The sequence below is a fragment of the Peromyscus leucopus genome, chromosome 2 (genome assembly GCF_004664715.2).
Source record: "Peromyscus leucopus breed LL Stock chromosome 2, UCI_PerLeu_2.1, whole genome shotgun sequence".
Classification (NCBI taxonomy): Eukaryota; Metazoa; Chordata; class Mammalia; order Rodentia; family Cricetidae; genus Peromyscus; species Peromyscus leucopus.
The window spans coordinates 88,423,935-88,437,818 of NC_051064.1; the positions used below are offsets into that span (position 1 = coordinate 88,423,935).

At 39.2% G+C, this 13,884-nt stretch overlaps 1 protein-coding gene across 16 annotated transcripts in view; it reads right to left on the minus strand.

Annotated features, from left to right (window-relative positions):
* Positions 1-2,450: 2,450 nt before the first annotated feature.
* The window catches only part of Mpdz (multiple PDZ domain crumbs cell polarity complex component), a 162,332-nt gene continuing 150,898 nt past the window's right edge, over positions 2,451-13,884 (minus strand). For all 16 annotated transcript variants that reach the window (XM_037202689.1, XM_037202680.1, XM_037202686.1 and 13 more), the window contains 8 exons: positions 11,789-11,875; positions 10,483-10,573; positions 9,567-9,610; positions 8,642-8,764; positions 7,384-7,488; positions 6,701-6,813; positions 5,609-5,732; positions 2,451-3,747 (listed from right to left, as the gene is read on the minus strand). In XM_037202689.1, the coding sequence (XP_037058584.1) occupies positions 3,601-3,747; positions 5,609-5,732; positions 6,701-6,813; positions 7,384-7,488; positions 8,642-8,764; positions 9,567-9,610; positions 10,483-10,573; positions 11,789-11,875 (834 nt within the window). In that variant the 3' untranslated portion in view covers positions 2,451-3,600. The remainder of the gene's footprint in view (positions 3,748-5,608; positions 5,733-6,700; positions 6,814-7,383; positions 7,489-8,641; positions 8,765-9,566; positions 9,611-10,482; positions 10,574-11,788; positions 11,876-13,884) is intronic.

Below are 13,884 nucleotides of genomic sequence, written 5' to 3' on the forward strand. Positions count from 1 at the left end.
CATGCTTTAAAATACAAATATTTTCAGTGGGACAATTCTGAGATTATTACCACACATTTACCTCTCTGATAGAATTTCACTTAGGGCCTACTGTTAAAGTTCCAGCACTTGGCTTACAGTCAAATGCCTACACAAATATTTTGCCTGTAGTTTACAATGAAATGGACATTTTGGAATACTTCTATCTTGAGGCAAGAGAAGCTGAAATGTAAAGCACACAGAAATCATTTTAAGAATACTTATTTTCCCTGGGTCTCTTACTCTTTTATATAGACATTTTCTTGGCACCAACAGCTTTATTATTTTTTTTAAATCTCTTGAAGTACTAGAGACCAATCTAGCCTAACAAACAGCTCCCTTTCAAAGGGCAAAGTTTAACATTAATTCCTAGGAGACAAAGTCCAGGGACATCTTTGCACAAATCAAATGCATTCCAGATCTGTCATGAACTGGAAACAGCAGCGGGCTGCGGGAAGCATGTGATGAGAGTTCTGACATTCCCACATAGCAAGCCCCAAGCCCATCCCTCCTGTCTCTCTGCAGGCAACCTTTCAACTCCAGCTTTGCTGGGAGATCTGAAGAGGGGTGTTGGCACTCAGACAACAAACTACCTGAGCAAATCTAAAGGGGCTTAATGCCATCCATCTACCTCAGACAAGGGAAGAGCTCCCTTCTTCTCTTCATGTCTGTCAACATCTGCTTTCTCAGGATTCTTAAGGTGAAGAAAAAACAAAACAAAAGGAAAGAAGGAAAAGAAAAAGAACTCTTTGTGTCTTCTCCATCATGCTTCAGTCTTCTGATAGACGAATTTCTTGGACTTATTATTCCCCTTATTACTCCAGATGCTACAAATGGGTCGGTGTGAAGTTAACACATCATTACTGCTAAAATTATCCCTTGGCAGTACTGAGGAACAGCACCAGAAGTCTGTGTTAGTCTCCAAGTTTAACTGAACAGTAACACTGAATTTATAGGCAATCCTTTGTCTTGTATCACATACAACACTAATACTATGTGATTAATTTTAAACTGTTTGCCTAAGGGTATTCTTCCATCACATAAAACATACATTTATAGCAAAGAATAATATAAAAAGCATGTGCCTTTGCTTCTTTACTAAGCTGGTGGAATCTACATTCTTTTCCTTTCAAACTTTGTCTGTGTCCCTATTCCTCATGCTCATTGAGAGAGGCTCAGAATTTCTTCTGTTAGGCAAATCTAATCATAGTAGCTCATGATATTAAAGTGCATTATTAATTACTTAGGGATTCCTTTATAAAGTGCTGCCAACTGGTAGTTTGAAACAAAGTTAAGTTTATTTTCTCACAATTCTGGAGGTCAGGAACTTGAAATCAAGATGTGCCCTAAAGAACTTCATGAGAATGAACCCTTGCCTCTATGGGTGATGGTCCTAGAGGTGCCTTGGCGGATGTCCTAGCCTCCATCTTCACATGGCCATCTCTCACATGGCTGAGTTGTCACAATTACAGGACAGTGCCCATCCTAATACAGCCTGTCCTTAACCACATTGGCAAAGAGATTAAATTCTGAGATTGTGGTGGGTATGGATTCTTAGGACATCATTAAATGAAGACACGTACCTGCCTGCCTCTTTTCTAGGGGCAGGGACTAGGGGTAGTACTTCAACATATTGCCTCAAACATTAATTTGATTGCTCAACTTTTTCCCAGTACTGATACTAGTATCCCCTATTAAAATATTTTTGACTTTAAACTTGTAGAAGTGGCTAAGTTCAGCATCCATAGAATACCATGCAAGGATTTAGCCATATCTTTATGAGAGAGGGTCATTAAAAGATGGCCAAAAACCTATAGGTTATCAGCATAAAAAGATAGATTTTGCTAACCAACTACCTCAGTTGTCAAGGACTGGCTGAAGATATGTTACAATCTGTACTTCGGCTCATTCATTTTGAGTTTTGAATGGACAACTAAACTCACAAGGTGATTATATAAAAGTATTTTCTTATATTTGAAAAATTAACTCAAAGCTTTTCAAGAAAATGAGCTATCATTTTACAAAGAGAACCAGTAAGAAAGGATGGACTCTCATTAGTGAATTTGAGACAGAATCCACAGACAGAGCTTTCTCACTCTGTTCTCCATCCAGACTGGCCTTGTTCAGTAAGAAAACTTCCATTGGATGCATTTTAGTGGTCGATAAACTGTACAGTAATATAATAAGACTGCATTTGTAACATCCCTGAAAAACAGCAGCAGAACACTTTTCCTATGTCGTCTTCTTCAGCTTGTGAGCAGCCTTTAAATCTCTGCTGTTAGGAAACATTGTGGAGGTAAGAACATTGAGGTTTGCACAAGGATGTTGTCCAGAGTTCTTTAAATTGCATCTATGATGAGACTCGATAATAGAAAACAGTAAATCTTGAATAAGAAAGCTTTTTTCCCAACATAAAGAACAAGGAAAGCATCTGCTTTTTTGTTGTGCACCACAGAAACTTATTTATTCACTTTACATTTACACAAGAATGCTATAATAAAATATCTGTACACTACTTCTGCTACAAATATAGATAATATTTAAAGTGACTTTATATATTCTAATGTAGGAGTTTCACGCTCTAAAATGGGACTGAACACATGATAATTCCTCACCAGTTGTCTCAGTAAACAGCTCCATCTGTTCCCCTTAGTCTTAAACTATTGTATTATAAGATGTTAATACACGGCAGTGAAGTGAAGTGATGTTAACCACCTTAATTTTTCTGTAAATTTATTAATGGCATACAATCAAAATAATTACTAACACACTGCCTTTTTCTTTGTCATTAAGATTAATACTAATGGAAAAACAACAAGCATGCCACACTAACATATTTTCAATCTGTTAAGTCAGCGCTAGAAGGTTCTGGCTCCTTCCTGTGTCTTCCATGGCTAGATGGTTGTTTTCCAGAAGAACTGCTGCCAACACAGGGTAGCATCATTATTGTACTTATAATGACATGAAATTATAGCAGGTCAAAAATTGAAAATGAATACCAAGATACACATTAGACACGATTTCTTTTTAAAGCTTAGTCAACAATGTTAGCAGAAAAAATATATTTTAGAGATAAGATGATCCAACATGTTACAATGTTCACAATTTTAAAATAGTAGACAAGTCAAGATTATTGTGAACATTTTTTTGGGGGGGGGAGTTTGCCAGATTGGGGCACTTTTCTAAAAACTCAAGATTGTCTTCTTTTTTGGGGGGGAAATTTTACTTTTTTATCCTAATTTTCTGAAGCTATTTCTCTTGGCTACCTTTGAGTTATTTTGTTTCCATATTACCAAGATGAGCATATAATAATTTTGTCCACATGACTATAAATTGTTAGATATCTTTAAAAATAAAAATGAGGTTTACCTATGCAAATATTCCTTCTCTATGAGGTTAGGAGCATGAAATGCAAGGGGAAAGAAAAAGTGTGCTCAGTTGTCAGTAACAAATCCCTAAATGTTTCTCTCCCCCTGTAGTTTCCCCCATTGAACACAGCATAGAGTCCATGGGACAGTTCCACTCTGTCACAGTAGGAGGTAAGAGGCAAGTGGCTGGGCTGGTTCAGCTCTGGAAGCCAGTTCAGGAGAGAACCATGAGGGTGACAGTGCCTTTTGTCCGCTTAAGGATGGCAACGGCTTCTTCATGGGTTACTTCTTCTAGGCTCTGCCCGTTGACAGCAATGATCTGATCGCCCCTTTTCAGACGCCCGTCTTCCGCGGCTGCTCCCTGCAATTACAAAGTAGGCTTGTTTACTTGTGAAGGAATTCAGCCTCACACAAAGAAGAGCTGAACGAGAATGCAAATTGCTCTGCATGTACACACACATTGCTCCCGGCGCCCCATCCCATTAGACATGATGAACATACACAAAAGAGGCCTTTCTCCAAGATGGTTTTAACACTGAGATTCCAATCTGGGAGTGAAGCTAGCCGTCAACAGAGTAGCTGGATGTTTTTTTGGCTGTTTAACACAGCAGTTGGTAGCAACTAAAATTAATAAAGAATATTTGGGCATTTGCCTAGCAGGAACACTTTTATAGAAACAAGGAATTTCTATCCATAAAGAAGACATACAGAGAGACAAGAGATCAGTGAGCAACAAAGGCAGCTTCCTCAAACAAAGCTATAGACTCCAGATCCATACACTTGCAAGAACAGAAAGCTCACACGGAGGCTGACCAGAGCAGGGTAAGGCAAAGTGATTATTTAAAGGCCATTCCAGGGCTGGGGAGACGCTGCTTGTGCAGTACTTATCCAGGATGGATGAGGCCAGACACAGGCCTCCCAACCACTGCTTTTTGCAATTTTTTTTTCTAAGCTTTGGAAAGAAAAACTGCTCAAGCTGTCTAGGTTCTTACTGTAAGGGTAGAGAGATTCTTCCTATTTCTATAGGCCCTAAACAATTATGATTAAACACAGACATCCTATTTAAAAAAGAACTCCATCTTAAAGCAGGCACATAGAAGATAATTATGCAATTAAATATGAGATTAAAAATATGGAAAAGTTAATGAGGAGTGTATAATGATGAAATTCTTAAAATATGTTCTAACTAGCATGCCTTAAATAAATCGTTCCTAGGCCGAGGAAAAGGACTGCATGGTGCTTCTATTCATTGGCAAATGCTGTCTGTATTTTTGGATATACCAATAACTTTTAAAAAAAAATCTCACAAATTAAGCCTACAGCTAGCTTGTCACAAGAACAACACTTTAAATTGGTTGAAAATAGTAGTATTTTTCTAAAATAATAGAACGAAACTTCCATAAAATAGAGGACCATAGCACTTCAAAGAGCCCGGATGAAGTCTTTGAAGGCCTGACATTCATTTTGTTCTTTTACACTGTAAAATGTGGGATTCCTGGTTTTCTTCTACAGGGAACATTGTTCAATTTTATAGTCTTTGAAAATAGGTCTTAACAACACAGTATCAACCACTGTATGTGTTTCCATTATTTTAACGACTTCATCAAAATTATAGTCTCTTTATTCTTATTGTAAACATTCTTGAGCTAGTTTAGTAGATGACTACAGCTCTCTACAGAGCTTTCTTTTCCAAAGCAATTGAATGCCTTGATTGCTATCCTGCTTCATCGTAGATGACAGGGTTGCTCACTACTCCTCGAATTTAAAACATGCTTTTCTTTTCAATTAAACTTATAAACACCCTAGTTATAACATGAGATGCATTTTGTGTATTTTTCTGTACCTATGCTGTATTTTGCAACTACAAAAGAACACAGAGGAAAACATGTCAGTCCTTGACAATAGATATATATGAAAGTCCATTTTCAAAAGATCATCATGTACAACTTCCTTTCAAATGAAAAATTCAGGCTTAATTATTTTGTGTATATTGCTGAATTTCCACAGAGTTTCAATTTGAGCTTATTTTTCTCTAAACATAACTAAGCCTCAAATTGGACAAAAATATTTAATGACCTGTTCCTGCAGGGAATTTAGAAAGAAAATATCATCGTTAACCATTTGGCATCACCTCAGGCCATAAACTAATAAGCCAGCTGCTGACCAGTGTTAATTAATTAATGTCTAGCAGGGAACAGAATGGTTAAAACTTGAAAGCTTACCTTTGCAAACACTGTTTTAACATAAATTGGTAAGTCTCCGTGAGGGCTGCCATATCCTCCTACAATGCTGAAGCCTAAGCCATCTGGTCCTCGGTCTAGTGTTATAGTCTTACACTGTGGAGGTCTACAGAAAAATGAAGGAGAAAAGAGATTTGTGACTAAACACACACACACACACACACACACACACACACACACACAATCATTACTCTCTGTGCTTTGTGCATTATCTGATTCAAACTACAATTAGCATGTTTTTTCTGCATTTTATCGATAAGGAAGATGTTATTTATTGCATGATCTCACAACACAGAAATTCTCATTCTTTTTTCAGTTTATTGGGCCAGAAGAAGGTGAAAGTTTAGAAGGCTATAATGGAGAGTTATAAACACTGGTCTCAACTCTAGAGGGGAAAATCAATTGTGAGCAATGTAGGAGCAGCAGCAAATAATTTAAAAATTCAAATGTGCCACTCTTTAATCTGCCTCTTTTTCTAGTACTTTTATATTTAGTGTTGTTTTCCAATATATTCAATGTTTTCTATCAAAAGTTCAATCAAGAAGAGTAAGACATCCTCTCAAAAAAAAAATCAAAATTGAAAACTGGGAAAGTGTGTTAGGATGAACAGTTGTCTGTAATCTACCCATCTCTGACTAGATAACTGTCTCTAACCAAGTAACTGTAACTTATTCATTTCAGATCAGGTAGCTGTCTGTAATCTAACCATCTCTGATTAGGATAACTGTCTCTGACCAGTTATCTGTCTGTAGTCTACCCATTTCTGACTAGGTAACTGTCTGTAATCTACCTACCTCTCTGACTAGATAACTGTCTCTAACCAGGTAACTGTCTGTAATCTACCCATCTCTGACTAGGTAACTGTCTGTTACTTATTCATTTCAGACCAGGCAGCTGTCTGGAATGACATCTCTAACTGGATGACAATTAAAAGCATTGGTACTTTCTACTTCATACTTCTCCCATTATTCTATCTCTGTGTGAGTGCCAGAACATGGGACAGAGATTACAGTTGTCTGGAGCATTTGATTTGAAAGCAACAAATGGTATACCACCAATAATGTATGTACTTACCCTAAATCATCGGGAAATATACTGCTTGATGTTAGCCCTGTGAAAGCAATACACGGATTGGCAAGCTCTTGCTGATGACCTGTGACCACGCTCACATCTCCCCCAGCAACCACCTGTGTGGGGGCAAAGTGAAAAGAGAAGAACATATGTTCGTGTAGCTTAAGAGACCCCAAAAGACTTTTCTCCAAGAAATAAACTTGGCTTAAAATGAGTATTTTACTGCCTACTTAATCAAAGAAATGATTAAAATATTATTAAAAAGAAAGGAATTTCACAATGCCCAGACACCTCTTAACTGTCCAGATAGTAAAAACATCCTAAATTAAATTCTACAATGTTCTTTGATGTTTATAAATCATGACCTCATGTGCAATTATTTTTCAAAGATCTTTAGAAGACATGCCACTCAGAGAGCACACAAAATTCTAACAATTAATCATTAGTTGCTAAGGCCCTGTACTTTTCCCTTTAGATATAAAATGTGAAATAATGAAGGCATCAGGATGAAATGTTACAGAACATGTTTCATAATGCTTTCTTGGAGCTCTCGTCTGAATCACTGACGTTCAAGGGATATATTAAATAAAATAGTAGCAGGAGACTGAGTCATTTTTATTTCGCACCGGAGCTCCTGTGTCCTCAGGCCACCTGTATTCTGAACTGTGCTGGAATAAAATCCGTACCTGCATTTCAATGGAGCCAGAGGCGTTTTTCATCAAGTTAACTGCTTGTGTATGAGTCATCCCTTCAGTGGATGTGCCACAGATGGTAACAATCCTATCCCCAACCTGCAAGACAAATAAATAGCCACCATGCAGATCAGGGCTAACAGGCCAGCACAGTCCTTCTTCTCTGCCACTCAGCATGCCTAAGTTGCCACCCACCACCAAAATATAACCCAGGAGACCACTAACTCAAGTCTAAGAAGGAACTACAGAAAGAGACTCGGTGCAGATGAAGTTGATAGTCCTAGGGGAGGGAGAGTGATGAGAAGAAAGTCACTCTTCCCTGGCCCTCCTTTCTCCTGAGCAAGATAGTACTTCTTATTAAAACCATAAAGTATCAGTGTCATTTAGAAGCCAGATCTTCTCTGGACATAATCACCATGAGTGTTAGATGAAACCGTATGTCAGAGGTTGGCAAACTGAGGGCAGCAGAGCTAACCTGGCACACTGCCCGCTTCAGTTAATAAAATCTGCTTGGAAGACAGCATGCTTGCTTGGCTATTTCACGGTGCAGAGCTGAGCAGCTGCAAGAGAGTCCTATGCCCCAGTTTAAAGTGTTCATTTGCTGTCCTTTAGGAAGTTCATGGACTCTAAGGCACTATGGGATAATCAGTTTCTCAGCATCCATCATAAGTTTAGAAGTGCTAACCACTCACTCCAAAACTTGAGGCTAAGGATATGACTCCTTTGGAGACTTTGCTTGCAGCTTGGGCCTAAGAGATTTTCCTTCGGAGACCCAGCTGCAGAAGTCATGTCTGCTGGGCCAGCAGGTGTTCCAACACTGCTCCACACTCGGGCCGTCCCTCAACCTTGAAGCAAATCTGTATGTTCTGTAGTATTTTGAATCATATTTGCATTAAACTTCAGTAAAATTTTAATAAGATGAAATAAATAACATTTTTCAATTTGGTATGTCAAATCAGCACTTAAACCAGTAGGACATCGAAAGGGAGTTTCCGTCCGTCCGTACTTGTGCTCTGCACATCCTCTGTTACCTTTTCAGCGTGTTCCACAGTTGTAACTGCCTTACAGTCTTGCACCTGATGACATCGTGGTCCCGTCTGTTATTCTTTATCTTTAATTTACAGTAAGTGCAGCCTAAGCTTCACTAACTATCTAAAAGCGGGTTTAATCCCTGGCCATAGGCGGCTGGACTGAGCAGCTGGAAACACCTGCTAGATTTGCTAAGGCCATTGTGGTTAGCAGGAAAACTCACTCTGAGTTTCTGGGTTTGAGCCGCAACACCATTTGGATGCATCATTGCAATAAATATAGGGACATCGCCAAGTGGGCTGCCCACTCCTCCAGCAATGCTGATTCCCAGTGAGTCAGCAGGCCCCTGCCATGGAACAGAGAGATTCTGGTCAAAGTCATATTTTAAACTGACCTTTTGTTTGTTCTTTGACACACAATATTCTATTGTCAGTTAGGATCTTCTAGGTATGAGGGCAGAATATACTTCATTTAACTCAAGAGGTTTAGGAGAGTAAGCATCTGTTTGGGGAAAAAAAGCAATCCACACATACTAAATCTTGTTGAGACTGATAAAGTCAGGAGAACTCCCGAAGCAAGAAGACTACAGAACCAGATAGTTCCTGACTTTGAACATGGGTCAAACACTTTCTAGTGCCAGGCCTGGAACACATGCACTGTCCCCAACAAAACTCTGGGTCTTACAGAGGCCATCAGTGAACATGAAGCATATTATGATGGCACGCAATGTTGAGAAGGCTGTGCAATAAGTCTCAGCAAATCGTGCCTTATGTTCGCTCTTACACATGCCTATTATTAGGTCATATATCTGAAATAAAGGTTTATTCATCAGCACAAGAGAGGCAAGGAATTATTTTGTGTAGGGATACTTTTGACAGTACAGAAAATGTAAATAAAGACTTTTCATTATGTCTAAGGATTTTTTTTTAGCCTTTTTAGAGCTTTATTGGGAGAGAGTGGGGAGAAAGAGAATGGGAGAGGGAGAGAGGGAGAGAGAGAACAGACGAAGAAAGGAGCCTGTCTAAGGAATTTGACAATGATTGAATTGCACTATTTCCACGGCTTACAATGCAGATTTTTCAGATGGGCACTATAAACTATTCAACAAGAAAATACAAACAAAAATGCCTTAGGAGAAAGCAAATTACCTTTTTTATTTCGACTGTTCTTAATCCCTGAATTTCAGATGCTACTGTAAAGGCAGAAGCAGATAAAATGTCTGTTAAAACATTTTGAGGCTTTTGACCATTTTAGCCAATGCAAGGATGGGCTGGAGGGCACTGCACGGGCTCTCTCTTTTTCATAAGGGTGCACTTGGTGATCAGCAGAACATATGATTAAATCCACTTCTCACGGAACTCTACTTCCCCAATGGGAACTTCATGCCATTCCATTCCTCCCTGTTTCCGCTTTGATTACGTAACTGTACAGTCTACTCTGACTGAATCGAGAGCAGACTATGCTTTGGATAGAAAGTTGCTCACACAGCTGAGAGGAATAGTTACAGATGAGTTAAAAAAAATCTAGGCACTAAGTGTCTAAATTTCTAGAATATTAGTCACATTGCAAATAGAGACTGCCATATGGCGAGTTCCTTCAATTTGAAAAACTCTCAACCAATGCATCAAGCCAAAAATCCTCTGCGCCATGATTTTATGTAATTAAAACACAGGAGAATTGTGTCAAGTTTTTCAAAATTTTTGTAATTTTAATGAAAAAAATAAGGCTTTGCTTAGTGGTATTTTCTGATTTACTGGAGTTATATTCAACACAGAAAAGGAACAAAATCAAATATACTACTCTGCTTGGTAAGAAAAAAATTACAGAATTTTGAGAATAATGAATCTATAACTTATAAAGCAAACATAAGTGGGAAAAACTGCCACAGGGCATGCCTTCATTTGCTCAGGATGTTGGCCAGTGCATGTTTTATATTTACATGAGGATCGGAGATGGTTTGGGGAGGAAATGGGCTCAGTGGTAAACAATCAAAAAAAAAAATTAGTGTCAACAGCCAAAATCAGAGCAGTACACTTCATGCATAAAATGTTAAGCTGATCTTACGTGCATTCTTCTTCGTGTTGCTTTCCAATGATTCAGATGCATTTATTCCAGAAAGTGGGAGAGTGAAGGATGACAGGCTACTGTCACTCACCTAAAATATACAGCAATTATTACAGACAGTTTGGGAAATTACAATTCCCCTAAGTACAAAATATTTCACAATTCCATTTGTTTATCTCATCTAATGAGAAACACTGTTAAACCACAGTGGTATCTGGCAATTTAAAGGGCAACTTAAGCATAGTTATTGGTTTCTTTTTGCTGTTTAAGAAATAATGATACAAATAATTGAAGATGAAAGAACAGTTGTAGTTGATCTCAACCTATGTCAAATTTTAGTGGTCTTTCATAATCTCTCTCAAGACTTAACTTCCTGTGAATTTAAACAACTACATAACAGCCAGGGCTTCAAACTATCTAAGAAGGGCCAGTGAGCTGGAACCTGATGGCAGTAATTAAAAAGTTAGTAAATGTGCTTTATGAACAGACTTAGGAAAAGGAGACTCTGTCATCAGACGATAATACTGCAGAGAAAAGCTTGCCAAGAATCAAACTGTTCGTGTGTGTGTGTGTGTGTGTGTGTGTGTGTGTGTGTGTGTGTGTGTGTGTGTGTGTGTGTGTGTGTGTGTCAGGCGGCCCTCATGTGCATGTAAGCATGCATGAGTGGACGGCACAGGTCTATCTTAGTACCATTGCTCAGGAGGCGTTCAGCTTGCTTTCTGAGCCAGGGTTTCTCTCTGGGGCCTGGAGCTTGCCAATGGGGTGAGGCTGGCAGGTCAGTAAACCCCAACCTGTCTTTACCAATCTAGAAGTGGGATTGAAAGCACCACAGAAGCTGGCTCTTTCACTGGGGTCCTGGCGATTTAACTTAAGTCGCCATACTAACTCCACATACACTCTCCCTAGCCCATGAATCAGGTTATTTCAATGTCATAGTTCTATAAAGGAGATGGCTTCCCATCACCTACCTGAATTTCCCAGGTGAATAGTGATTGATGTCTGTCTGACAGTGTCTTAAAGGTACGTCACCTTCACTGGATCTGGGACACTGATTCAGTGGCTAACTTTGAGACAGTGGAAGAAGAATGCTGGAAACAAAGTCCCTCTGAATTGCCAAGAGCCTCCAATGTCCAGGGGTCCTACCAGCCACGTTTCCCCTATTCTTCACAGTCAAACTCTACACTCAGGTTCACATTGCTAGAGGGTTGGATCTGGATCTGGGACCCTGGGCAGACTCTCTGGGGACATCTCTGAGCTCCTCTTTGCCTGTGGACTGGCTTTGTTCATGAACTCTACATCTACCCACCTGACTGCTTTGAGAAGGCCTCCTCTCTGAGTGGAATGAACCAGCTTTGATTCTTCCAACTTCTAGGGTTACTGTGCCTAAGGAACACTAAGGGAGGAAGTTTATGAAAATGTTAAAACAAAATTCTACAATCATTGTTAGAAAAACATAGTCTAAACTAAAGGCATCTTCCTTTTGAAATTTCTATAGACAGGGCAACCCCAATCCTTTCTAAAAAATGGTTTTTAAACATTTAAACTCATAAAAAATAATAATAATATAGTAGCCATAAGTGTCCATCTCAGCATTCCACAATTCACAGAGAGATCATTCCTACCAAGACAAACAGAAATTGAGAATTAAGTAATTTCTCCTGAAACACCATGACCATAAGAAGGGCAAATGAAGCAGGGAAACCCAGGTTTAAAATGCAAACCAAAGCTCAAATCGACTGCCCACACAACTTACATTTCGTTTAATAGAAAAGATAGTCATATAATTCAGTCAAATTTCCTTGGTACATGGTGGTTGAGCAGACCTACTCTGTAATACTTAGATAAACACTTCTACAAATGTAACATTACGAGCTGACACCAGGCAAGAAATGCGTGTGGTCTAACAACGGAAGGGGCACAAGGAGGTGTCTGAGACCAGGGCTTCTAGAGTCAATTTTCCTATTACTCCAAAAACACTTCAATAAAATTTATGTCCATACATTATTTGTATATTTAAGACCGTCTCTTATAAAATAAAGAATTAGACAAAACAGCACAAGCCGAAGCAAGCCAAACGTACAAATATAACTGTTTATGGCTCTCGTTGTATATTGTCTGACTGCTTTTAAAATAGCTAGCTGGACTGACTTTAAAATCACTTCTGTTATCTTGCTGTGACCTCCTCCTCTCTCTTCCTGTAAGATCGGCCAGTCTCACAGAGCTAACAACGTTCCTCATTTATCTCCAAAATGAAGATATTCTTCCTTAAAGAATTCTGGTCACTAGCTAAGCAAGGCTTGAGGCTATAACTCCAGAACTCAAGAGGCTAGGCAAGTAGGTCACCATGAGTTCCAGGCCAGCTTAAGCTGCATAGTGAGTTCTAGGACAGCCTAGGCTAGACAGTAAGACCCTGCCTCAAATACCACTCCTCTGAGTCCACAAAAAAGAACAATTTTGATCACTTTGTTTAGATGACTTTAATAAACAACAGGTTTAATGCATGCTCCATTAATAACTGATAGCTAATAATTAATGTAGTGTGCCAGGTCCTATCCAAACCACAGAGGTTAAGGTGGAGCTTCACCTGGAAAGACTTATGGGAGGCCAGCCTGAGAGGTTCCCATGGCAGCACATGCCCAGCAGCCCTAACAGCTGTGGACCTGACACACATACAAGCTCATGTTCCCTCAGACCCAGATGTAGGGAATAAGCAATGATAGTGTTTTCAAGTCCATGCTGAATTAAACTTTAGGAGAAAAATACATCAGGCAAAGGAAAACACAGTAAACAACACCTCATTTATAACACAATCTCCTCTAGAAACTGAACTGTTTCCTAACAGGGAAACTCTACCTCCCACAAGTGTTTTCTAAGGAATATTCTGTACTTCACAGCTTATTTTCAGAGTGACTCCACCTTCCAACAGAGAATTGTTCCTCATGAAGAGCTTTCTTTGGGGGAAACCTGCTTCATAGTGTAAGATGCACTAAAGCTCCAAGTGCTGTTGGGGGCGGGAGCCTTAGAACTGTCACAGTAATTCCTAGTGTTGGTGCTATGGCTGAGTCTGTACTAAACTCCCTTCAGAGCAGGAGGATGATATAGTTGAGGACAGTTTGACATTCACTTTAAAATAGAGCAACAGTGTTGAGTCAGATGGGAAGCAGGCTTGTGTGAAACAAAGTGAAATTCTGCCACTTGGTGTCACAAAACTAAATACCAATTCTGCTGTGCCTAGAAAGGGGTTCAGGAAGGGGTTGAAAAAGAAAGGCCAGAAAACATTATCTCCTACGATGCTGTGGGGCCCGGGTGGCCTCCTAATGCCTCAAATGAGTGACTTGACTTAAACCAAGTTATAAGAATATATCCAGAAAGAAACACAGAAGAATAGATGTGAAAACTTTT